The sequence below is a fragment of the Corvus cornix genome, chromosome 27, assembly GCF_000738735.6.
Source record: "Corvus cornix cornix isolate S_Up_H32 chromosome 27, ASM73873v5, whole genome shotgun sequence".
Lineage (NCBI taxonomy): Eukaryota > Metazoa > Chordata > Aves > Passeriformes > Corvidae > Corvus > Corvus cornix.
The window spans coordinates 1,002,797-1,028,499 of record NC_046355.1 but is presented as its reverse complement, the minus strand read 5'-3'; the positions used below and the strand labels follow the sequence as shown (position 1 = coordinate 1,028,499).

General features: G+C 57.5%; 1 protein-coding gene across 5 annotated transcripts in view; it reads left to right on the top strand.

The window, feature by feature from the left end:
* Positions 1 to 697: 697 nt before the first annotated feature.
* The window catches only part of LOC104697809 (zinc finger protein 385C), a 59,251-nt gene continuing 34,245 nt past the window's right edge, over positions 698 to 25,703 (top strand). Inside the window, exons 1-3 of one of the 5 annotated variants that reach the window (XM_039565924.1) lie at positions 808 to 967; positions 9,298 to 9,348; positions 19,040 to 19,288. In XM_039565924.1, coding sequence (XP_039421858.1) covers positions 931 to 967; positions 9,298 to 9,348; positions 19,040 to 19,288 — 337 coding nt within the window. In that variant the 5' untranslated portion in view covers positions 808 to 930. Of the gene's footprint in view, positions 968 to 9,297; positions 9,349 to 19,039; positions 19,289 to 25,703 lie in introns of those variants that run through there. The other 4 variants (XM_039565925.1, XM_039565926.1, XM_039565927.1 and 1 more) reach the window with 4 other exon arrangements.

The following is a 25,703-nucleotide window of genomic DNA, read 5'->3' as shown; positions in this document are numbered from 1 at the left end:
CACTGTGTGGCCCCGCTGAAAGGTTCTGGGAGCTGCTAAAATATTAACAACGATGACAGTGACAGGCCAGTGCAGACTTTTGCACTTAAAATTGTTGATCTTAGCACAAGGCGGGAGCATGGCAGCAGAGGAGCCCTTGCCTGGAGGCACCTTGTGCTCCATCTGCGACGACTGAGGAGCAAGTAGCATCTCCCTGCAGGCCCCCTCCCTCCATCCCGCCCCTGGCTCCGGTTCACCCTCCTGGAACAGCCGGGCTGCCCAGCCATGGCCAAGGTCCTGTCCCTCCCTGCTGCCTGCTGGGCCTGGGTGGGACCAGAGCTTTGCTATCGGCAAAGAACTGCAGCCCCCAGGCGGTGCCACCTCCCTGGAGAGCCGGGCTGTGTGCTACCGCTCAGGATGCGGGACTGGACACCCTTGTCCTGGCGGCTCTGAGACCTGATGACCCGCCATTCTCCGGGGCGCTGGTTGCACAGGGCATCTCAGTACCCTGAAATTCAGGTGCCCTCCCCACAGCCCCGCTGTGTCACCCTCCTTTGCGAGCCTAGCCACACACCTTACCGACGCCCCCAAATCCCCGGGAAAGAGCCTGGGGAGCCCCTGTGCCCCCACCGTCCCAGCCCGGGGCAGTCGTGACCGAGGGATGCGCGACGGGAGGATGCCCCCGAGCCCCTGGCGCCGCTGCGGGATGCAGCTGCGGGATGCAGCTGCGGGATGCAGCACCGGGATGCGCCGCCGGGGTTCCCCCTCCCACTCCGTGCGGGCGCGCGGCGCCGAGGGGGGGTTGGACCGCGGCGGCGCGCGCGCTGCCTTCATCCCCTCCTTCCTCCTCCTCCTCCTCCTCCTCCTCTTCCTCCTTCTCCTCCTTCTCCTCCTTCTCGTCCTCCTCCGAGAGCGCGCTCGCACGGCCGGGAGCGAGAAGCCGGCGGGAGGATGCTGCAGACGGCGGCGGAGCCGGGCGGCTGGGCAGGTAGGGCGGGCGGGGGCGGCCGGGTTCCCGGCACCGGCGGCCCCGGGGCTGGGCTGTGGGCACCGGGAGTTTCAGGCGTAGGAAAGTTGTGGGAGGGGGGGATGCGCTGGAGGGGCCCCGGGAACCGGCAGCGGGGCCGGGTGTTCGGCCGGGGCGCGCGGCGCTCCCCGCGCTCCATCCCGGCGGCGCCGGGCAGCGGGGCAGGGGCGGCGGGGGTGGTGGGACCCCGGCCCCACTGACCACCCGGAGGGGTCAGGGCAGGAGGGAAACTTCTTGAGCGGAACTTTACCGAGGCCCCGGCGCAGCCCCTTTCCGGCGCGGGGCTGAGGTTCCCACGCCGAGCGGGACCCGCTGGGTGCCGGTAACCCCGGCTCGTCCCCGCCGGGGTGCCCGCGCTGTGGGGTGCACGGCGTGGGAGCCTCACGGGTGTGTGTGCTGGACTGGGGACTGCGGCAGCACCTGGGTGCGGGCGGCGTTGGCCCAGGTGTCGGGGTGTGCGGCCCGGCCGGGGCAGGGGGTGGTGGAGTGGTCCCTGGGCCCCTCTGGGCCCGGCTGTGGTGCTCGGCGTGCACAGCACACCCTGCGTGTTCCCTGGCTTGTTCGCAGGGTGCCTGGAGCTGCGTGCGTCCATGCTGGGATCGGGACATGGAGAGCTGTGTTGGGAATGGAGCCGAGGCTCTGGCCGCCTCCACGGGGACACTTGGCTCTTACGGAAAAGGACCTTCACTGAGCTGTACAAAAGCGCTTTCTCTTGGCTGTGTCTCCGGGTGGGAGCAGAGGGGTCCCTGGGTCCAGGAATGTGGAGGCAGAAGCAGGATCCCCACTCAGCAGATTGACCGCTCTCCCCTGGCCATTACCGATAGACTTTGCTGTTAACTTGGAGCAGCAGTGAGTTACGGTGGAAGCTTTTAAGGAGTTTGCATCAGGGTGGGCAGGGCTGGGGCTTGCTCTGCCCCAGAGCGAACCCCACGGATCCCGGCACAGGGACGTGCCTGTGCCTGCCCTTGGCAGGGCCGTGGCAGGGCGGTGAGCGCCGATCCTGCTGGATGGGCGTGTGGGAAAACAACATCTTGGCACAAGTCGCTGCGATTTGTTTTCAGTGCAAAATTTGAAAGTGCTGCTTAAATAGAGGAGATGATTCTGTGTGAAGGTGAAGGGTCTAGAGCCTGGCATTGCATTCCTGGAGGCTCTAAGGGGCTTCCAGGTTGATTCACCAGTGTGGAGGAATCAGCACCATCTCACTGGAACCTTGCTGCTGGAGCTGCCCCTTCGAGGGCTGGATGTGTCTGTGGGTCCCATGAAGTATGGCAGCCCTTCTGCCCCACAGGGAGCAATTTTGGGTGAAAATGTGAGGCAGGAGCTGGCCCTGCCCTGCTCAGCACTGTGCACACATCGGCTTCACCCCCTTGTTACCTGGGGTGTCTGAGTGGGGAGCGGAGAAGTTTGCGTGAGCTGCTGTGTCTGCATGTGGGGCACGTTGCCTGAAAATAGCATCAATGGGCAGTGCCGCTGTGTGTGACAGCCCGTGGATAAATGAGGCTCTGTCCCATCTGCCAGCCTGGCTGGGAGTTTCTTGAGCCAACGCCATCCAAATCCACCACCACCGACTTTTTTCTTTTAAGTGACTGCAGGTGTTTTCCGATGGAGCATCCAGCCCAGCGGCTTTGCTGAATGATGTTTGTCACTTGGCTGGAATGGCTCTGTGGGGGTGGAGGAGTTGTGTCGGTCCCTCGGTAGCTGCCAGTGTGATTCCGCCGACCAGAAACTCTCTTGCCATATGCAGAGTTCAGGGAGGGGTGATGATACCGTGTGCTGTGGATTTCGTGCTTGTTCTATAATCTGCCATGTGCATTGGAAAAAAAAAGGCTGGTGTGACCCTGGATGTGGCTCCGTCTGTGAATGCACAGAGCCAGGCTCTGCGTTAGCAGGGCTGTGACGTCATGCCAGGCTGTGACTTCCCGCTGTGAGTCTTGTACACCAGCATCCCTGAGCTCACATCGCATCGTGCTTGGCCGGGGCTCCAGAGCGGCTGCTCTCGCTGCCCGAGCGCTGTTCGACTCTGACAGAGCAGCAGCCTCTGTATAGAGAAATTGGGAGGTTGGTTTCATAGTCCCAAGAGTAAGAAATATTTTTTAGGGCTGGTGGCTCACTGCCCTCAGGGCTTGGACCCCAGTGCTGGACTGTGGAGGGCTGCATGTCCTGGCCTTGGTAAGTGAGGGTTGGGTGCCTGGCTGCTCATGTGAGGAGGTGCCATCGTGCTGGAGTGTGCACTGCCGGTGGGCTTGGAGCAGCCATCCCATCCCATCCCATCCCATCCCATCCCATCCCATCCCATCCCATCCCATCCCATCCCATCCCATCCCATCCCACCCCATCCCACCCCATCCCACCCCATCCCATCCCATCCCATCCCATCCCATCCCTCCCCACCTGCCTGGCTGATGTTCTCTGCACTGTTTATGGGGGCTGGTGTTCTGCCTGGCATTCCCAGCTGTCCTGGGACAAGGCTTCTCTCAATGTGCCGATGGGGACATGGACAGGGCAGAGTTGCCCCAGGTCATTCTGCCTGCACCCTCCTGCTGTTCATCCCCAGGGACTGGCAGGAATGTGCACAGCCTGGAGCAATGCTGTGGCCATCCACAGCTGTTCCAACCCAAAAATCCTCCTCGAGCATTGCCCCAGCATCCTCAGACATAGGCTGGTGGCTGGTAAAGGAACCTTGGTCTTTGGGCTCTTATTTGTTGTATTTCTGGAGACCTTCCTCCTGTTTGGCTTTTATCTAATCTTTCTGGGGAGATCAATGCATTTCTACAAGTGCACAACACAAGTCTGCTATTGACTGAACAAGGACCTTTGCACAGATGTTCCCAATCCAGTACTGGAAATGTCAGTCCCATTGCTTTACACTGGTGAATTTCCAGGGCTAAAAGCAAACCTGTCATGGAAGCACAGGACAGTCCCCAAAACGTGCCAGACTCACACATCATAGGGGCAAAGATTCCCTTTCCGAGCCCTGCAGCCCTTCCAACTGCTTCTCCTGTTTCTCAGCTCAATCGGGACTGGAGTTTGAGTTTTCCAAAGCCAGAGCCCTCAGTTCTGCAGCCCTTTAATCATTTCTAGGGATGATAAAAATGCAAAAATGTACATCCAGAGCAGAATAATGAGGCCCATGAGGGTCTATTTGTCAATTTAGCAACGATATTGTGATGTACAAAGGGTGTTTCTTAGTATGATGCGCTGAGATTGCCTCCAAAATAGCGCCATAATTTCTGTGTCAGAAAACCCCTGTCAGGAATTATGTCTGTGCTCTCAAGGAAATCCAGGCTGCAGCTGCACTGTAACAACTGCTCCATTTCTGTTAGAAATACAACAATTTACTTGCCAGTCATCAAAGGGAACCTGCAGATTTAAGGAGCCATGAACCACTCTGCGGGCACAGGATGCCCCAGGTCCCGTGGGAGCTTCCCTGGTGCTCCCCCAGATGCAGGTGTTGGTGTTTCAGAGGCATCAGGATGCTGGTGTGCCCAGCCTGGCTGTGGTGGCAGGGCTGACACAGGCACCCCGGCTGTGGGCAGGGCGGGGACTTTGCTCTGCATGGCTGTGGGACAGGGTGGGTGCTTCCCCAAGCACTCCTGACTTCACAGGGGCTGAAGGCACGGAGAATCCCTCACTGTCAGAGGGCTCTTTATGGTTGTTTTTTTATAAAACCTACCTTTTCCCCCTGCAATGTAAACAGCCTTTTCCCCAAGATGAATTCCCGGCAGGGTGCCAAGGAGAGGGGCTGGTGGTGGGCTTGGGGCTGTGGGGCCCTGCAGGGGTGGGCCCAGGCTGAGTCCCAGTCATGGGAGAACCTGGGGGATCCTGGCTCTGGCGAGGGCTCTGAGCCCTTGATACGAAACAGATCTGCGCTGCTTTGAAATGGGAACGTTCCTGAGTCGTGATTTTCTCTGGCCTAATTATGGAAATGTTTTAATTAGTTGATAAGAAAGATCACTGGGAAATTGCAAAGGAAACATTTTGAGGTGAAGCCCTGATCTGTGCCTGTGTCTGCCTGGAGTCAGGAGCTGCCCCAGCTGCTGGACCTTGGTCAGGCAGCAGCAGCCGGGCTCAGGGTGCTGAGGGGACTGGGCACCCCTGATGCTTCCTGTGGTGAGGTGCTGGGTTCCTCTGGCCAACAGGTTTGATCCTGGCAGCTCTGTGCCAGCTTTGCCCACTCCTCTGCCTTGTGCCCACCGGTCAGGGGATGAGCTGGGGCCTCTCTGGCAGGAATCAGGCTGATGCTACTCTGTCTCCTGTTTGAGTATTTCTGCTTCTGATATCTGGCCACTGGCCCTTGCTCTGCATCAGCGGGATGAAGGAACTGTTGAATGTGGGGTGGGTTTTGCCTGTGTAAGATCAGAGGGAGTTCTCACCTTCCTATCAGCCCCCAGTTCTCTGAGAGCTCTGCTACCTTGGAACTGGGAGAACTCTGCAGCCACTGCCCCAGGGACAGCAGGTCACATCTTTGTAAAACCACATGGTAAAGGGCTAAGAGCTTTTTTTGGGGATCTTTTTCCCTTTATCCGTTGGAGCAGGAGAGATGTGGGACCAATGACTTGGCCCTTGCAGGTGCCACAGTGATGCTGCCCTGGATGTCCAGAGGCTCGCTGGACCCTGCCAGGACCAGGACCAATGGGGCAGAGATGGTGACTGGAAACCAGCAGAGCAGGACCCTAGCCTCACAGGTTTTGTGGATGTGGGTAATTTCTGGCACATTTTTAGGGGGTGTTGATTTTTTTCTGAACTTTCTCTGTTACTGTGTGTGATTTGCTGCCCTCGCCCTCCTCGGCCACGTGCCCAGGGGATGCGGTGTCACTGCTGTTTGTCTTGGTCGGAAGCGCTGCTGCTCTGCACTCGTTTGAAGGGCTGAAGGCACAGAGCCGGTCTGTGTGCTGGGCTGGAGGCTCTTCTGAGGACCCTGAAATGCTTGTAGGAAAAAAACCCATAAAAATCCCAAACAAGGGAAGCTTGTTACGGTGCCAGCAGGAGACTGGGAGTGGCACAGAGCGGCTGCTGGCCAGGCTGGGGGGCGAGAGCTGATGTCAGGCAGTGGGTCCACGCCAGAGCAGGTTCCTCCACCTCAGAGCCCTCCCGCCCAGTGCTGGGTGTGCTTTGTCTCATGCAAGGCCAGAGCCTATAAATATCCCAACTCCAAAATTTCAAGAAGTATTAGGAACTCTCCAGGCTTATTTTTGAGGGCTGTTACGAAAGCGCTTTAGCGGATTAAAGCTCTCCCAGATTAATCTGTGCTCAGGAAGGCAGAGGGTGCAGGAAGGGCACTGCTGGCACCCCAGGCATGTGGTGCAGGGGGTTCACCATGACTCCTGGGCTCCCCGCTCCCCATCTTGTTGGGGCATGGGACAGCAGCAGTGGGCTGGTGGGGCAGGGAGGGACACTTTCACAGAGACACATTCCCAGTCTCTGTGGGAGACTGGGAACTTCTCCCAAGCCCCACTGAGCCCCCCAGACCCAGCTGACATCTGTAGGGCTGCAGGTTTGCACAGGTCAATGTCAAATTTATGTCCCCTCTGGTTTCCAGAGGAGGTAATTAGCCAACAGGTGTAATAACAATTTGATAAGTGTGTCAAATAAGTGAGCCAGTTGTGGTGTAGAGCATGCTGTGCCTTTGGACGAGCCTTCCAAGGGCTGAGGATATGCCAAATGGGAACACAGCAATTCCCTTGTCCAGGCTGGGGTCTGTCTGCCCATCCTGGGTCTGTGCAGGAGCTCACTCCTGGCCAGGAGCTGCTGCAGAGCTTGGGGAGGGACCTGGAACCAGCACCCTAGCATTCACATCTGTGCCAGAATCTCACCTTCCTGGCCAGATGTGGAGGGAGATGATGACTTGTGTGCTCCATCACCACTGCAAGGCACAAAGCAGCGTCGGAATCTCGGGGCAGGATGAGTGCTGACTGATGCTGACTTAGGCAGCAGATGAGTGGACCAATGACCAATGCAGGTGCCACAGTGATGCAGCTTGGATGTCCCCAAAGGGATTTACAGACACCTGGCAGCCACCTGCCCCTCCAGTGCTGGCCTGCTGCCGGCACTGCTGCGGTGCCAGTGCTGCTCCCACGGCCATGGGGCTCTGGCCCAGGGAAGTGCCAAGGTGGGTTCCAGCGGCAGAAAATCAGCTCCAGCACCTGCTGGCTTTTGGCATCTTCTTGGTGCTGGGAAAGCTTTTCAGTTTGTCCTTGGGAACATTTCTCCTCCTAAGGACTTGGGCAAACCCTCTGGCAAGAACACGGTGGTGTGTGACAGTGAGATGCTGGCAGGTGACAGGATCCCCCTGAGCACCCTGGGAGCAGCTCCCCACTGCCCACCCACCCCTGGCTGGCCAAGGAGCTTTTCCTTCTCCTGCCAGTGGCAGGAACCCCAACCCCTCTGCAGCCCCAGCTGAGGGACCACTGGCTGTGGAGTGACAGATAATGCAGGCAGGGCAGGATGCAGGACCAGTGGAGGGTCAGGCTGGTGTGATGCTGCAGTCCCAGGCAGGGTCCCTACTAGGTGTGTCACCCCATGGGGAGGGTGATGGGGAGAGGCACTGGTTGGTGGTGAAGTGCCTGCTGTATCACGGATAAACAGCTGCCCCTTCAAATCCTAATTAGCACATGGCACATGAAGCCTGTTTTGGCTGTGGATGGAGCGAAGCGTGGCTGGTCCCAGGGGGCTCATGCAGATGTGGTGATGGGTCTGCAGGAAGGTGGTCACAAGTCTTGAGGGGCCGTAGAGGGTCGTGCATGAGATGGGGATGCTGCTGAGATGGAGACTCTGCCCCCAGCACAGGGATCCTCATGTGGGCAGGGCAGGCAGGGTCACAAAGACGCCTCTGTGGAGGATTTGGCCTCTCCCTGCCTGCCCTGGCTCCAGCAGAGCTTTGATGGGTGTAAATCAGTAACAGAGGGCAGGAAACCCTGTAGAACCCAGACCCAGCAGTGCAGGGGTCTCACCCTCTCACCACCGAGCCCCATCCTGCAGTGGCACCAGGCAGTGGCTGCCCAGCACCGCTGGCTATGCCCACTGCCAAGCTGAGTGCCAAAAATCCTGCCTTTCTTCACCTGCTGACAAGGCGTTGGAAAAGGGAGGATTCTTTAAAACATAAAACAAATAAAATTAGGTCTTCTGGTAAGGGATTAAATGGGGGCCCTCAGCTGTATTTATAGAAGGTTCAAAAGTAAATCTGTTCCCAGACTGAATAAATATTTTGCTCAGGCAGGCACGATCTTCAGTTCATCTGTCTTGCAAAGACTTGAGTGAGAGGGGAATTGATTTTCTCCAGCCTGAACAAGACAAGCGCCTCTCAGACCCAGATAGAGAGTGAAGTCCCATTATCGGCTGAAATGGGGAAGCAGCTGGGAAATCATTAAAGCAAAGACAAAGCTGCTTTAGGGAGGTGACAATTCGCTGCCCCCCCCCCCCCCGGGTGGCTGGGGCTGCCATGCCTGAAACTGCTTTGGGGCTCTGTCACTCTGACTCCATGAGAGAGTTTGGTGACACTGGGTGACCATGTGCCAGCAGCAGCAGCAGCTGCCCATGGGAGATGGGAGTGGCTGGCGGCTGGCACTGGTTGCGTTGGTCACACTGGCCGTGTGATTGCACAGATCTATGCACAAGAGAGATGGCACGGGGGAACCTGAGTGGCTCAGCTCATCCCCCTGGATGGAGGGGGATCCGTGCAGGTGCAGTGGTGGTGCCGAGGACATTGACCTCATTCCCTGCTCCTACACGGATCACCTGGAGGTGCGGACACGCCGACAGCCAGGTCAGCCCTGCCGGACGTGGAGTCACCCAGAGCTGGTCCTACTCTCACATGTCGGGTTTCTGCACTTGTACGGCTGCCGTGCTGTGGCTGCCCTGTCTGTAAGGATGAGAGGAAATTACTGACACGTCCCTGTCACTGTCTCCAGCCTGCGGGATGCAGCCATTGGGTCCTTGGGTTGATGCAGGTGGTCCGGACAGAGGTTCCTCTGGCAGCGTTCACCCCAGCGCTGGGTGTTCAGCACAATTCCAGCTCAAAGAGCTTCTTAATTCAAGCCGGCACCTGGTGTTTGCAGACATCAGTTACCGCCAAGACAAGAGCTCAGTGCTTTGCTCTCGATAAAGGCAGCTGCCGGGTCAGCGCCAGCGCGGTGCGAGCTGCGCAGCCGGGGCTGCCGGGGCTGTCCAGCTCCCCGCGGCTGCAGCGCTCCCCTTGCCTTTTCCCAGGTCAGAAAGAAAACAGTGAAAGGGAGAATGAAGAACAAGGCAAAACCCTTGGCAGTGTTTTCCAGCTTCTTCTCCCTGTTTTCCAGGGCAGAACCACATCAAACAGATGGTTGCCTGCAGAAGGTCCCCAACCCCAGGTGGGTGCCCGGAGCTGGGATGCTGTGAGGGAGCGGTGGCGGTGCCTGGCGAGAGTTTGCTGTGTGAGCTCTGTCCTCCCCGCGCTAAAAAAGGCACAAAATGAGCAAAATTATGCGCTGAGTCACTAATGGTTCACCCGCTGCTTTAGTCACCAGTGCTCCCACACCGGGGGACGTTTGCTGAGGGGGCACAAACTGAACTGTCATCGCGTTAAATGGATGTGGCCGAAAGCAGTGAAGAGCTGCTGCTGCATGCGCGTCTTCTGACACTGGACAGACCACTTGGCTCCATGGCCACAGGAGCTGCTCAATTAATGACAACTCCCTGATGAAACCATTGATTAATCGCGGCCGTGTGCTGCGGCGCCGGGGCGTGCTGCCCGCGGAGGTGGTGGCAGCCGAGCAGCTGCTGCCCGTGTCCCGTGACAGCACGGGTCACCGTCCTGGTCTCTGTCCTCCCACGGGCACCGCAGCTCCTGCCGGGGGGCACGGGCTGCTGTTCACGGGTGCTGGTGCGGTGGGAGCGGCCCCTGCTCAGGGGTGGTGCCGCAGTGTCCGTGTCCCGTCTGCCGGTGCTCCCCAGTCTCCCCCACCCGACACAGGGCTGTTTTAGCCGCGTAACCCGCCGTGCCGGAGCCAAGCGTGTGTGAAAGAGCCTGTCTCAGCGCAGGGAAGAGCCATAAAGGGCCTATTTATGGAGCTGGCTCCTCACAATGTTTTCAGACACAGCCCTCGCATGTTTTCATAACAGCAACGCCTCCACCTCTCGGCAGCTGCCAGCGGAGCTGAGCCTCTCGCCGCTGTCCCCCGCACGCCCCGGGGAGCCGGGAGCCCTGGCAATGGGCTGGCGACTGCGGGGCTTCCGCTGGGATCCCGGCCCCAGTGCAGCCCCGAGGCAGCTCGTAGGGCCGTGCCTTGGCTGCCTCTCCCATCCTGGCTGCGACCTGGCATTCTGCCCGTGCAGGGACATGCTTGGACCCTTGGCTCCTGCTTTGTGTGGCAGGAGACCGACTTGTCAGCAGCCCCTCTGCCCGGGCCACCTCGTTTCCCACTGCCTGGAATTCGCTGGCGGGCAGCACTGAGCGCAGGGCTGCATCCGGCGCCCAGCTGGAGGAGCAGCAGCTCCCTGGCTTCACCCCGGGAATACCCTATGGAAGGACCAGCCTCTGCCCCAGCCATGGCTCCGTGCTGCTCGCTGGCCACACGCGCGGACGATGTGAGCCGTGCCCAGCGCAGCCCTGTCTCCCTGCTGTGCCAGGTACCCTCCGGTGACAGCGTGGCAGCCGCTGCGGTGACAGCGCGGCAGCGATGGCAATGTCATGCACGTGTGGGAGGCAGGTGAGCACAGAGAGGGAGCAGGGAGATCTCTGCTGCTCAGCGCCGATGCGCAGGAGGGAGCAGGAGTGGGGCTGTCTCCATGGCAGGGAGACAAGCAACTTTTCATTAGTCCATTTAGGAATTCCTTTCAAACAGGAACGCTGACCCACCCGAACTCATTAAATAACGCTAATGCTGCTGCCCAAATAAATACTCCAGCTGCCACCTGCACCGCCAGCCAGCACTCGCTGCCCTCTGCCCTTCTGGGAGCAGAGGTTTCCCAGTCTAATTGGATACACGTGCTTCTCTCCTGACACCGATGACCTCCAACACAGCACAGGATTCTCACGCTGCAGTGACTGGGTTCCTGCAGCTCCATCCCAGTGCTGCAGGAGCAAGGCAGTGAGTGCTGGGGCTGACAGGAGCCGGGAGCTGGGACAGGAGTGGAGACACCAAACCGTGGCGAGAAGAGGGAACGAATCCAGGCCATGCTTGTCACTGAACTGATTAAACCCGAGCTCTAAAACTCTTCTTCTGTCCTCCAGCCAGTGAGCACTGTATAACTTCATTACTCCACATCCAGGAGACACCCATGAGACCCATTGAGGGATGTGGGCAATTCATTATCATCTGTCCCATTTCATTTCCGTGCCTGTCAGTGCTGGCATCCTGGTGTTCACAGACAAGTCAGGGTTTCAAGGTGTGAACTGAGGCTGAAGGCCAGTGCTCCTGCAGCACGGTTCTGACAGGACCCTTGCACCCCCATCAGTCTTGAGGACCCCTCAGTAGCACCTCGGGGGGCTCAGGGATTTTGTGCCACCCTCGGGTGTGGCACCACCATCACCAAGACGGGGGCTTTAAGGGCTTGAGTTCAGAGCTGCCACTGTCAGCAGGCACCTCAAGTGCTGGGAGTGCAGCATCATTCTGGGGAGCCCTGACCCCCAACTGAGCGGCATGCAGGAGTGAGGGATGGTTTTGGACCCTGGTTTCTGACTCCTCTCTTCCCCATGGCTCTGGTGCCATCGCGCTGTCCCCTATCAGACAGGTCCTTCCTGCTGGCACTGCCAGCTCGATCATGTTCCCCCCAGGCTGCTCTGAGCAGCAACACCAGGGTGCTCCTCCCCAGCCCCAGGGCGTCAGCAGTGGGTCCTGCTGGGCGCTCGCCTCAGATCCTGGTGACTAATTGCTCTGCAAAGAGCATTTCTCACAAATTTCTTTCATGAGAAATGGTAACAAGGCTTTGATTTAGCTCTTATTTTCCTTTCTTCCTGTCTTTTTTTCTCCCTTCCTACCCCAAAAGCAGAAGCCCCTTTGATCGTGTGGGTTCAGGCTCCGTAACAAGCATCTCTGTTTGTGTCGGGGAGTTGTCAGTGTGGTAACATGACAGCACGTCTCCTCGTTGCCTCACACACAATGAATTATTCCTTCCACTCTTTCTTTGCACCATCTCTGGGATAAATTACTGCTCCCAGATGGGTTTGTCACTCAGTGAAGCATCCTTAACCTCTGAGATGATCCCTGCTCAGCATGGAGTGCCGGCCACTGTGGCTCACCCAAGGCTGCAGCAAAACGTTGGAGTGGGGAGTTGTCAGCCTAGCTTGAAAGCAAATTGCTTCGCCAATTTATTTTCTTCCTTGTGTATGAACATATTTTTCTTAAAGGGATGCTGTCACATTAAATACGGAGCTGCCAACTACAGGCATTAAAAAATCATGGGTCGTCCCATTTTCCTTCCTCCCACTCTAAATTCTGAGAAAACAATAAATTAGGGGTTCTTTTTACTTGTCATCTCCCTTTCAGCTCGAGATGCTTTTTCTAACTTTTCCCAACAGCTGGAAGGTTTGGGAGCTTCAGCACCGTAACAAGTGCCACAGAACTGGGGCAGATCGGGCTGGTGGCGGGGTGGCCCCTCAGCCACGTCATTGGGGTGTCCGGCTGTCCCTGGACCCATCTTCCCAGAGCTCTGGGCCAAGGGCAGACCCAGAGCAGTCCTGGGACAGTGCTTGGGAGCCTCCCCTCCCGCCACAGCTGATGGGACTGAGCCATGTGCTGGTAAGGAAATCTTCCCCAGATCTGTCCGTGAAGGGCGTTCGCTGTCAACAAGTAGCCTGAAGTCTGTGTCACTTTGTCACATCTCCTGTGACAGATGCAGAAAGTCCTTTGCAGCCTTTATTTTTCCAAGCCCTTTTTTTAGGGTAGGTGATGAAAGTAGTTTTGTTATACTTTGACAAAGTGTGTTTCCATGCAGCTTTGCTGAGCTGGGGAAGGGAATCAGGCATTTTTCAGACTGAACAACCTCGTGGCAGTTTCTGGAATATGTGTCTGAGGGATTTGGGATGGGATCATGTCTGATCCGGTGTCAGGTATCAGAAATCTCTCATATATAAGAGATCTGATTGAAAACAGGTTCCACCTGGGGCTGGGTCAGTGCTTTCCCTTTTTTCTGCTGCAGGGAATCTCCCTCCCACAGCTGCAGGTAGGGACAAGTCTCTTGCTACTCTTGAATTTTAAAGAAGAATCTCTTCCAAAGCTGCACCATACTGCAGCCTCGCAGCTCAGCAGGGTTCAGCTGCCCCCCAGCCCCACCACATGGGCTCCAGAGCCTCCCCCAGCAGGGTGTTTGATAACATTGATTTTAATAAAGCTCTGGGCTTGTTTTGATGTACGGATCCAAAGCACTACATGGATTTAAACAGATCCCGTTGCAAATATCTATCTGATACCCCTGCTGTGACCGGACTGCAAATGTCACTTGCTTAGCACTATCAAATATTTAATTTACGTTGTAACAGAGGAGCCTTTGAGAGCTCCAGCTTAAACTGGAGGTCTCCTGTTAGCCAGCAGCTCTCCACAAATTCACTTAAAAGCCAATTTCTGCCGTGAAAAGCTCCTGACCCAGACGTGGGAGTGAGGGGAGCTGGGAGGGAAGACAATGCCCAGCTCTGGTGTGGGACCTGCTGGAACCCTACTCATCACTGTAAGTGCTCGTGGTGGGTGTCCTCACCTTTGCCAAGGGGAACACGTGGGTGGGGAGTGGGACCAGCACTGCCAGCACCACCAGGGTGCTCTGCCGATGCTTGTGGCGTTGTGCCTCCAGTGGCACCGCTGCTGACCCAGCTGTTGGTGCCTGCAGTGAGGGTGGCAGGTCCTCAGGAGCTGGCCTGGATCTCGTTCTGGATCCTGCACTTGTGGAAAATCATCTTCTCTGGGAACTTCCCTGTGGCAGCTTCAGCGAACAGCGAGGGGAGCACGAGGTGCAGCCAGGGCTCAGACCCTCCCTGTGCATCACCTGGTTCTCTGAATTTTATTTCCCAAGAGAACACAGTGGCTCTGTGAGACGTGGCACTGCCCTAATCTTGTGGTGCTGACCACAAGAATCCTGAAGGATGCTGTGATCCTGTCAGGTTCTCCTCGGCCAGCGGAGTGGCTGGGGGCCCACGGCCAGTCGGGGCGATGAATCACGGAGCCTCAGTCCTTCCTCTCCCACTGCTCCCTGCGCTGTGCTCACACCTACAGCCGAACCCTGGGACGGAATCTCACACTCCCCGCCTCTTTGCTTTGCTGTTTTCGCTGCTGGTTTGAGAGCAGGTGGCACTGCCTAGGTTTTGCTTCCTAGAGTGGATGGGCACATTCCCTGCCCCGCTGCAGAGGAGCAGCATTGTTCCCTCCATGGCGTCTCCTTCAGCTGGGTTTCAGCTGTCCTCACTGCCCGGGAGCAGGGCTGGGATCTGCTGATTCAGGGGACGCGCAGCCCTGCGGTGTTAATGATCTTGGTGTGCAAAGGAGAGGACAGGCGCAGAGGCACCGTGCTCCGTGTGATGCTCCCTGCTCTCCCGGGAGGCTGCAAGATGTCCCACTGCCCTTCAGCATGTGGGAACGGGGCTGAGGGGAACCCTCAGAGCATCTGAGGGTAAGAGCCGGGCATTTGGGGGATCCAGAGCTGAGGGTTGCGCATGGTCTGAGCCCCCTGTGTGCCGTGGTGCCCGTGCCAGGAGCCAGCCTGCAGGCCAGAGCCCTTGGGGAGAGACGGCTCACACTAATCCTTGCTCTGACAACGGATGGTTTACGGACTGATCCTAAAATGTGCCTCGCTCTGGCATTAGTGGAGTGGAGCATATGCCGGGGCTGGGGGGGCAGCTGGTTTGATGCAGTGTTATGAAATGCTGAAAGTGCTGCAGGCATGGCCAGGCCCCTCCAAAACCTGCGGTCTGCCTGGATCTGCTCAGCTCTCAGGCTGGGACATTGAAGCATCTCCTGATGCAATAGCAGGTCCCCTGGGCCGCCTCCATGTCCAGGGCAGAGCCCCCTGTGCCCACTGCAGCGAGGCCAGTGGCCTTCCCATCCCTCCACCAGCAGCTGGTGCCTCTTTATGAAGTTGCACAGGGAATTCTCTGGGCCCAACCTTCGAGGCAGCGTGGAAAGCTGCCCCATTCCCCCAGCTCCCCTGTCACTGAGAGCTGCTGTCAGGTGCATCCGCCTGCTCTTGGCTCAAGGTGGCTCCTCCAGTGCCACCCCCTGCCAGCTGGCGCCCACTGCCCCGCGTGACGCTCCGGGCTCTTTGGGAACTTGCTGAGCCACAGGCACCAACTCGGACGTGCCGGCTCTCGTCCGGAGGCTGCTGATGAGGGCTGATTTAGTGGCGATCGAACCGCATTTGAAGTGCTCCTTGAAATATGAGACAAGTGTCTGGAACTCTCCGGGCATAGGGGCGGCTGTGGTGCCCTGACGGCCGTGGCACAAGGGCAGGAGCCAGCTCAGCTCGCCGGTGCCAAGGGCAGGGCTCAGCGTCCCCTTCACCAGCACCAGGTAGGAGCCTCCTGTGCCAGGCTGGGGCACCAGGTGCTGCCTCTTCAGCATTGCTTTATCCTGAGCCCAGATGGGTGGGTGGGCTGGAAATTGCCTGTGCCAGTGGTGAGGGGTCTGTAAGGAGGCAGGATGGTGGGGCTGCTGCCACAGGGGGTCTGGGGCTCCCTGGTGGCTCTGGAGGGAGGCACAGCCAGGGGCCCTTGTGCAAACATGCACGGCAGTGGCAGGATCACAGAGCTGCTTAAGGGTGCAGACCCTGAGGTGATGGGATTGAGTTGTGCTTGGGTGAGGGGTTGTGGCAGCTCTGGCTTTCCTGAGGGTCCTTACAGATGTGAACAAGGACCATGAAATTGGTCCTTACTCAGGGGGTTTGAGGGAATTTTGTGACAACTGTTGGTGGCCACTTTCATACCAACACTTTCTTTTACTTCTGCTGCTTTTATTTACTGTTGTGTGTATTTAGCTGGAGGCAAGGAAGGTGGATTCAGTAGAATGGAGTCTAGCGAACTCAAATAAGATTTTTTTTCTTCAGATTTCTTGCTCTCTGACCAAACTCATGCACTTTCTGTTCAGGTGGTGTTTTCCCTGATCCCATGTCACTGAATGGAGAGATCTCCCAATTAGCTGCTGTCAGGTCCCCTCAGCTCTGTGGCAAAGGCAGTTTGACCTGGGAGGAGGTTCTGGTCCCATGTGTTGGCTCTGTTGAGTTCAGGCCAAATAAAAGTCCCATGGGACACAAACTGGTGCTGATGGCAGGAGGGAGCATGAGGGTCTGTGCTGGGGTAGGACGCTGAGAGAACATCCCTGCACAGATGTTCAGGCTGCATGTGCATGGGAACCTCTGATCAGGCTGGGATAACAGCACTCCCTGTGCCCAGGGTGGCCTTGATGGGTCTGTCCCCAGGTTATCCAGAACACAGGAAATGAGGGAAAGGACCTGACCTGCATCAAACCTGCTCTCTCATCAGGATTTGTAGCTTGGCCAGAACCCCACTGCCCCGCTGATGTATCTCATGCCCAGCCAGTGGCTTTTCTGGGATGCTGTGGGATGCTATGGGATGCTGTGGGATGCTGCTTCAGCACAGTGTGTGGGCACAGAGCCACTTCCAGTGACTGCAGCCTGTGCAGGAAGTTGTGGTTTCTGGAGTTTGCTTTGCATTCAGGAGCTGAGTAAAGGATGTCCCAGCATGGGTCTCCTTCAAAAAATCAGCAGCCAAAAGGACATCCCCTGTGGGGCTGGCAGAGCCCTTGGCTCTGGGGAAAGGGCAGCAAGAAGTGCAGGTGGCAGGGTGTCATCGGGGTCCTGGGAGGTGTCATTGATCTGTCAAATCTGGGCAGCGGTGGGTGCGTGGCAGCTCATCACCCCCCATCCAGGAGAACCCTTGGGAAGACTACCCAAAAATTTGCAACTGCTTGTGATCCTCCTGCATGGAGGAGACAAAAGGTTGACCTCACTGGTCCTGGGGTGGGATGGATGGTGGAGCTGGGATGTGGTGACCCTGCGTACTAAGGTGGGTTTGGCTCAGAGCCCCAGAATCACCCTGGGGGTGTCACTTAACCTTCACCTTGCCTTAGTTTCCCTCCTGTGAAAGGTAACAGCCACCCCCCTCACCCCCAAAAAAAGTTCCTCAAGGCTTTGCTGAAAAGGTGAAATCTGCCCCAAAGGAGCCGTCAGCCAGGGCGCCGCCAGCCTGCACACGTGCCATGACCTGTCCTGTGACCTGTCCCAGCCACAAGCCACCCGGTTTGTGGCCCTGACACCTGAGAAGCAGAACAGGCGCAGAAGAAATTAAGTGAATGAGACAACAAGTGTGTGTGCAATTAGGACAGACCTTCAAACGCTGCCCCGGGAGCCGGTACAGGAGCTGCTGCCTAATCAGAGCAACAGCAGTGCCCGTTTTAAAGACGAGGGAGACTTTGGGGATACTTTGTCCACATAATGTTCCAATTTTAGCTCTGCGTCCTGGGATGTAATTGCATTAAAAATACCCGGGGAGGGGGAGGATGCCAAGGGCACCCGGCGACCTGCCTCGGCTGGCGTGTCCCGCTGCGTCCCTGAGGCCCCGTCTCACATTCCTGGTGCTGATCGTCTCCCAGATCTGCTTTCCGGTTGCTCTGCTAATGGTTATCCTGGGAAAGGCCTCCAGCTCTGTTAACAGCTCGTGGGAAAACCTCCCGCTCCTTTTGGCTAAACAGGACTACTGATGGAGACACTCGTGGCCACCTCCGAGGTGCAGGAAGGCGCAGGATGGGGCCGACACTCCCTGAGGAGAGGGGTGCTCACCCGGTGGGTGGGTGAGTGGCAGCGCACCCCCGCCCTGCGACGGGGAACCCGCTGCCCTATGTCCCTGCTGTCCCCAGTCCCCGCTGCCCCCTGTTCCCCACTGTCCCCTCTCCCTGTTGTCCCCCTGTCCCCGCTGTCCCCCCGTGTCCCCCCGTGTCCCCGCTGTCCCCCCGTGTCCCCCCGGTCTCCGCCGTCCCCGGTCACCGCGGGACCCACGCGCGGGACCGGCGCGGAGCGGTGGCGCCACCGCGGGGCCACGGCCGGGGCTGCAGCTCCCCGAGCCCCCCCGACTCCCCGGTGGCCCGGGGACCGAACCCTCGTGGCCTGCTGGGTGCTGGGGGAGCGGCCACGCCGGCACGACACAGCAGGGTTTGGGCTGAGCCTGAGCCAAAGCCCCCGGTCTGGTCCCTGCTGTCCGAGGAGCGTGCGGGCAGCTGAGTCCCGCACAGTCCCCGTGCAGCCCTGCCGAGGGTGCCAGGAACATCCCTGCAGGGCACCCTTGGGTCCTGCCTGGCCACCCACAGAGACACCGCGGCCCCTGCCTCGGCCCCTTGGGGTGTCTCGGTGCAGCGTGCCTGCGGGTATTTGTAAGCCGCAGCTGCCAGCTCCAAGGTGGTAACTGGATCACAGGGCTCGGGTGACCTTCGCGCCTCCGAGGCTGTTCTGGATGTCCCACCGATTCCCAGCTCAGGGTCAGGCAGCAGGAACAGTGTCCCTGCAAGGCAAAGGCCGCCGGAGGGCTGTCCCCAGTTGACCCCAGTCCCTCCATGGGCAGCTCTTCTCTGTGGTGTCCCTGTGTGAGTTTGGGGCTCCAGCTCCTGATGCAAGTTGGTCCCATAGAGCCCCATGTTCAGGACAGGCACCTGCCAACGGTGCCAGTGCCGGTCGTTCTCCTGCCGTGGTGGGGACGGGCTGTGGGACACCCGCACCGCACACAAGTCCTGCCAGCTGAATCTCTTGCCTGCGGAGAGTTGGTTCCATCCTAACTCTGCCTCGGGCCAACCCACAGTGCTGCCCACGAGTGAACAGAGACTTGACCTGACACGAGGAGTGTCGTCTGGAGCTGGAAACTTGGAAGAAGTGGGTTATTCTCTACTCCAGCACTAACCTCCTGGGAATGCTGCTGCTCATGTCATCTTGCCCAAACGCTGTTGCACTTGCTCAGGGATCCCTCCCAGATTCAGACACACCACAGGCGTGGGACCTGTGTTGGGCTCTCCTGCCTCACCCGGCACCTGTTCCTGTCCCTCTGTCCTCACAGTGGGTCTGTCCTTCCTCCTGCAGGCATGAAGCGACCCCTGAGCCCATCCCACAGCCCCGAGAGTGCAGTGCAGCTGGTGGAGGAGGCCAGCTGCCCCCCCAGCCAGCCTGAGCAGCGCATGAAGCGGGAGAAGAAGCACCAGTCGTTCACGCTTTGCGAGGTCTGCAATATCCAACTCAACTCGGCTGCACAGGCGCAGATCCACTACAACGGCAAGTCCCACCAGAAGCGCCTCAAGCAGCTAAACAAGGGGAAGATGCCAGCAGCCCAAGGTAGGAGCCCACCCAGCAGGTCAAGGTTGCCCAAAGGCTGCCCTTGCTCTGGCACAGCTGCTCCGTTGGGCTCGTGGAAAGTGCAGAAATGCTGTATTTTGTCTTTGGCATCTGTCACTTGCTGGTCTACCTGAACTGCAGGGCTTCCCCCAGCTGTCACTGCCAGTCCTCCGGAGGTTTTGGGGCCCAAAGAGTCCATGCTGCAGTGGCAAAGAGACAGACACACGTGGGTCTGTCCATGTGCAAGCGTGGTTGCTGGTGCTCTGTCTCTGTGGGTGTCTTCTTGAGTTCTGTAGTTGGTTTGTGCAGCAAGGACATGAGCGTCCAAGGTTGGAGTAGCTGTCAGTTGTTGGGCTACTGGATGCTGCTTTCCAGGTGCCAACCTGACCGTGTCCCTCCAGGCTCCTGCTGTGCACATTTCCTGTATCTGTGGTGAGTTTTATTCAAAATGCTGCTTAGATGTTGGTGCTGAGGCCCCTCACCTGTTGGCTGTGGCACACGGCAGGAGTGCTGGCACATGCGGGTGCTGTGCTGCTGGGCGGGAACTTGTGCAAGGGCAAGGACTCACTTGCCCTCTGTGCCATCTGCCAGCATTCACCTGGCCGGGCCCAGCTGGCTGCTGCAGATTTTATGCACAAAAGCAGGGAAATGTGCCCAGAAATGTCACCCTGTCAGCATGGCTGACCTGCTCTGCCTGAGCCTTTGGCTGTGAGGGTTTGTGATTAGCAGCAAACCAAGGGAATTTCGTAGAATCACAGAATGCCTTGAGATGGAAGGGACCTTAAAGATTATACAGTTCCCTGTTCCTGCTCTTACTAGAGACTGGGCAGGCTGGAGCCATAAATTCCTAGCATGGCAACAGTCATCTGTGTGCCAAATCCTGCCCTGACTGGTGCTGGTTTTGTTTGGATAAGGCCTGGGATATGCAAAGGAGCAGGACTCTTCATCAGCATTACTGACAGATGGAAATATTGCCGGCTATTTTAATGGGGAACGGGCTCATAAATTCCAGCCTGCAGCTTCCAGCTTCTCCCCTCGATCTGGTTGGGGTCTGATGGGAGGCTGTCCAGGGATGTATTTCCTACTGAGCCAAAGAATCTTGGAGCATGCCAGTCTGCTCTTTGTGCTTCTGCACTGTCCCTGACCTGTGCCAGTGCCGGGGTGTGCAGCCCACGCACCCCTGGGGCCCCGCCGTGTCGGCCCCACACGCTCCCCTCTGCCGGGCATGGCGCAGTCGCTCCCGTGTGCGCAGGGCTCTGATCTGCTTATGTGGGGAAATTGCAGGCGGCAGCTGCTCCCCGCGCCTCCCCGTCCCTCCTGTTCCCGCCGGAGCTGACCTCTCCCTGCACTTTTGGTTAAAAATGTCACTTCCAGTGTTGTCTCTGTGAGCCTTTCCCAGCCTCCTGAGGCGTGACCCTGGGCGGCTGGGAACTGACTGATGTGACTCCTGTGCCCTCTCTGTACCAGTACCGGGGGTACTTGGTGCCACATGTGTGCCCCCAAAACACAAAGGGGACCATCTCTGTCTGCCTTGCCCCAGTGAGGTGAGGACAAGTGCAGGACAAGCTCCTGGCTGGGCTGCAGCGCATGGGCAGGAGGGCACAGGCAGGGCTGGCAGGGTGATGGGGTGCTGGGGAAGCCCTGCCCTGCCTCATCACACTCCTCTAGAAGCCCTTCACCAGCCAGACCTGCACCTTCGGGTACTGAGAAAATGCATCTGCCTGCGGTCCTGGGAGCAGTCACCCCTTCCTGGGCAGCTGCCTGCTCCGGTGCTGGGCTCAGCTTGGCACAGCCCACAGACAGGAATGGCTAACACGGGTCTCCAGTGGCGTGTCAGCACTGGGGGAGCCTTGGGAGGTTAAAGACAGTGGATTAAATGAAGTAATTGAGTTAGACAAAGATGGGATGTTCCTCTGGGCTGGAATCTCTGTCTCACGCTGACATCTACAGCTACATCAAAGGCAGCTTCCCAGCCACCACTCAATCTCCCCACTCCCCTCTGGCTCCTCGGATCTGTTCTTCCCGCACAGGCTGTGATCGCTGGCGTCTTGCGGAGCAAAGCTGCAGAGGAGCGTCACTGGCAAACATGCTAATCAGTGTCATTACAATTCATTAGCTCTGTACCAGAAAGCCCCCAACTTAAAAACAAATTATTGCTTATTAGACGTTTCATTTTGCAAGACAGATCCCAGGTCCTTGTTGTCCTGTATGGAATCACGGTGAAGGTGGTGATTAGATACAGGGTGCCCACAGATGAAAGACGTTTTCGTGTTGCAGATGCCAGTTCTAATCCAACTGGGTCACGAGTGATTTAATTACTGCCTGTGATTTCCCAGGGAGCCCAAGTGATCTCAGTTTGCTCTGAGAGTCCTCGGGAACCGAACCACTGTCTAGTGCTGAGTGAGCAGGAAGAGCTGAGCCACCCCAAAATGGGGACTGGTGGCTGCAGGGGCATGGACAGGGGGCTGCTGCTTCCCCTCGTCCTGGGTGATCTCTGGGGCTCCCATTGCAGGAAATGCTGAGCTGGAGCATTTCAGGAACTTACACCCTGATCCAGTGCTCTCCCCAAAAGGGCTTTCCACCAGTGTCTCAAAAAAGTCATGGGATGCAAAGAACAGCTGACGCTCGCTGCTACCAGAGCATTGTCTCTGGGCTATGCCAGCTCACATCTCCCTGAAAGGCAGTGGGAAGCACTCTCCTTTGGAGCATGAGGCTCTGGTTTCCCAGGCAAATCTGAGCTGACAGCAGCTCATACGCCTTTGGCCAGGGTCTGTGGGAAGGACACACTGTTCAGGCATCTCCTGTGCCAGGAGGGTTCACACAAGCCCCGAGCCCAACTCAAACCAATTTTCTTGGCTTTGGAGGCTGCTGAGCTGCTCCCCCAAACTAAATGCCAAGGCAGGGCCAAAACACCTGGAGGCAGCTGTGCCCTGGGGCTGATTCATGTCACAATCTCTTCCTCCTCTCCAATATCCCATGGCACAACGTACCCTGACCCTCTCCCTGGCTGCCCAATGCTGTCACCCCGCCTCACACTGGGGCTGCCTGGTGCTGTCCCCCCCCTCAGCAACACAGCCCTGGAACAACAGTTCCTTGCAAAGGGAAAGGTCCTGGTTTTCCCAATTATCTGCTGAAGTGTCTGTCCATGCGTGTTTGGAGCAGAAAGGTTTGAGATGAGCAGAGAAATCGCTGTGACAGCTTCAGCATCACTGGGTCTGCAGCAGAGAGTGGGGCCCCCGGGAGGGGACGTGGGGACCCTGGGGGAGCCTGGGCTGCTCTGAGAGTCGGGGGGGCTGGCGGCTGCTGGTGGGATTATCTTGGGTTTCACGGGGGGTGCCAGATGAACTCCCTGATTTTGATGGCTGGCAGGGAACCCACTCCCTTTGAACAGCTCCTGCAGAGCTGGGGTCATGGTGCCTGAGGCTGGGTTGTTGCCTGTTGCACTGACCAAGGAGTCCATGGCTGTGCTCTCTGCTGGGCTGGGACAGCCCTGCTGGGAGGCAACTCCTGAAAACCACCCAGAGCAGCAGCTGGAAAGCCATGCCCTGGGGTGGAGAGCAGCAGAGGGAGGGGAACTGGTGTGCCTGACCATGGGCAATCTAGCGGGTGTGTGATCCCACTCCATGGGCTCCATGATCGTGCTCTGTGGTCCTGGGCCACGTTCCTTTTCCATGACCCTGCTCTGTGTGCTCCGGCATCTCATTGCTCAGCTGCATTTCTCCTCCTTCCCCCACTGCTCTCTGCTGTCGCAGCCTTCCAGCTGTTCATTACCCAGCAAATGGGTGCCAATCCGTTTCAGGGATGTTCAGAGGGGCTTTGTCTGCAATGATCCCAATGTATTGATTGAAATAATCTGCAAACATGTAGGATTAGGGTTTAATTGGGACTAATCAGGGTGCAGCAATTATTTCACTGCTAGGTTGGGGCTGGGATGTTCTCACATCTGCCCTTGATGGAGCTCCCGGCTGTGCTCAGCCTTGGTGCCTGCCAGGTCCAGCTCCAGCAATGCCAGAAGAAAAGTTGTTCTTTCTTGTTTCCTCCTTAACTCCTGCAGTGTTTTGCTGCTCTCCTGCTATTGGGACCTTTTGGAGAAATTTGGCAAGGACAGGCCAGGATCTGGCTGGCATGGGAGCCACTTCACGGCGTCCATCACTGAGTACAGATCCATGCCCAGCCTAAGTGTTAAAGGGGGTTTAGCATTTGGCTGAGACTGGGTGCTGATCAATACCCTGTGCCCAAGCGGCACCAGGGTTCAGATTTTAAGCTTCTGTGAATTTATGGAGGACAAACATACGGAGTCCTCCTGCTCTGTTGGCCTCGGCTGCTCCCTTCAGCTGTGAGCAAAGATCAGCAAAAATAGCTTTTCAGATCAGATTTGAATAACCTGGAATCTCAGTGGGAGAAATATAATGTTTTTTTCATGTCTTAAAGATACTGGCTGGGATCAGGAATAATTTGAAGAAGCTCAGTTGGGTAATTGTACATTTTCCTTCCCTCTGCTCATTCTCAGGCTTCTCCCTTCCCATTGGGGTGTAGGGATGGGGTGCAGAGATGTCCCTTGGGGCTCCTGGGGGCAGAGCTCAGAAGGCTGAGAAGGGAAGGATTTACCCCTGTCACTGGGGACTGGCAGAGAAGCCCTGTTTCACTAAATGCTCTTGTTCTACCAAAAAAGCCAATTTCTGTGGGGGGAAAGGACCTGTGGGCTCCATGTGAGAGGCAGTGCACGAGCCCAGACCCCGCACATCGACTTCGTGCTGGTCCATGAATCCGGAGGAAACTGCTCCCTTTCTAAATCCTCAGAAAATACCCCATTATCTTGCTGTCCCTCCAAAAAGCCCAGCTATTCAGCTTTCTGTGGATTAATAACTGTAGCATAATTAATCTCTGATTTAATTGAGTCAGTAACTTCAAATAGAAAATGAATTGATTAGTGGTCAGCTTTGGCTGGAAGGTTTTTGTGGTGTGGAGCCTTCCCCACCAGGACCCTGACCTCCAGCTCTGCACCCCACTCTGACGTGCTGGTCAGAGCTTCGGGGATATTTTTCCCTGATGCACTTATTCTAAAAAGAGCCTTAAAATTTAAACTCTTGGCCGTAAAATGACATGGAGAAGCTGCAGGGCTTTGCTTGTTCTACTGGGGCATGAAGGAGGTGGGAGGTCCCCACGACAGGGGCTTGAGGCGCCCAGGTGGATGCTTCAGCTGCATCCATGGAAGGGCTTTGCTTTAAGAAATACAGAGACCAAGCCAAAATATATCAAGGTAAGATTATATATATCAAGTATCGTCTTTGTGTGGCCTGGTGGGGGCTGCCCGGGCCATGGGTGCCGCTGGATGTGGTGCTGGCAGAGGCTGTGCTGTGCTGCTGGCAGTGGCGATTTTCCCCAAAATCAGGAGGAAATTGCCTCGTGTTATTTTTAAGCCCTGCAGTTGTGAGCCATTTCTCTTTAATCGTGGATTTTGCTGTCACTTTCTTCCAGTCGGTTTGCTGTCAAGTTGCCTCAATAGTGTTTCACGGCCACTCAGCTCAGGGCTGTGACACACGTGACATTAATTAGAAGTGGATTAAGAACAAGGAGGAACATGTAGCCATGGAATATTTCACAATTTCCCATGTAGCATCAGCTCAGCAGATTTGGAAGAGGAAAGCCTGGGATTTATTTTAAGTGGGGAAAAAATGGTCAAAGCAGCAGCTAAACTGTGAGCATGTCCCAACTCGTCGGCACCCGCTGATCCCCGTCCCGAGAGAGCTCTGAGCCTGAAGGGGCCTTTTCCAGGGCTCCACCAGCAGCTCTGAGCAGGGGGTGAGGTCCCCGGAATGGGGGTGATGTCCCCCTAGGAAGGGAGCCCAGTGCTGGGGATGCTCTAGGGTCAGGCTTCTGGCTCTTGTGGCAGCTCCAGGCACCGCATCCAAACGCATCCTGTTTCGGGGGCTTGGCTTTGCACCCCGAGCACTTGGGGGCTGCTGTGTCTTAAACACCCCCAGGGAGGGGTGAGGACATGGGCGATGCCCGGGGGGCTCTGCTGTTCTCAGGGACGGAGGCAGCCACTGTCCTGCTCTGACATGGGAGAGGCGAGCATCCCACCGCATCCCACAGCACCCGGCTGCATCCCCTAGCTTCCCGCTCCCGCCCCGGCTGTCACAGGGGATTAGAGGCGCTGGATGGAACAGGTCGTGCCGGGCTGTGCGTGCGAGGGCTGCGCGGCCGCCCCGTGCCCGGGCGCCGTCCCAAAGAGCACCGGGACTGAACGGGGGGGACCGGGGAGGGGTGACAGCCGCGGGGAAGTGACTTGTCCGGGTCTCAGCGATGGAAACGCCGCTGATCCCCCCCAGGCCTCCAGCCTCGGGCCTCTCTCCGTGCCCGCTGTGTCTCTGCGTGTGCGTGTGTGTGCACACGCGTGTGCTGCTCGCCCGGG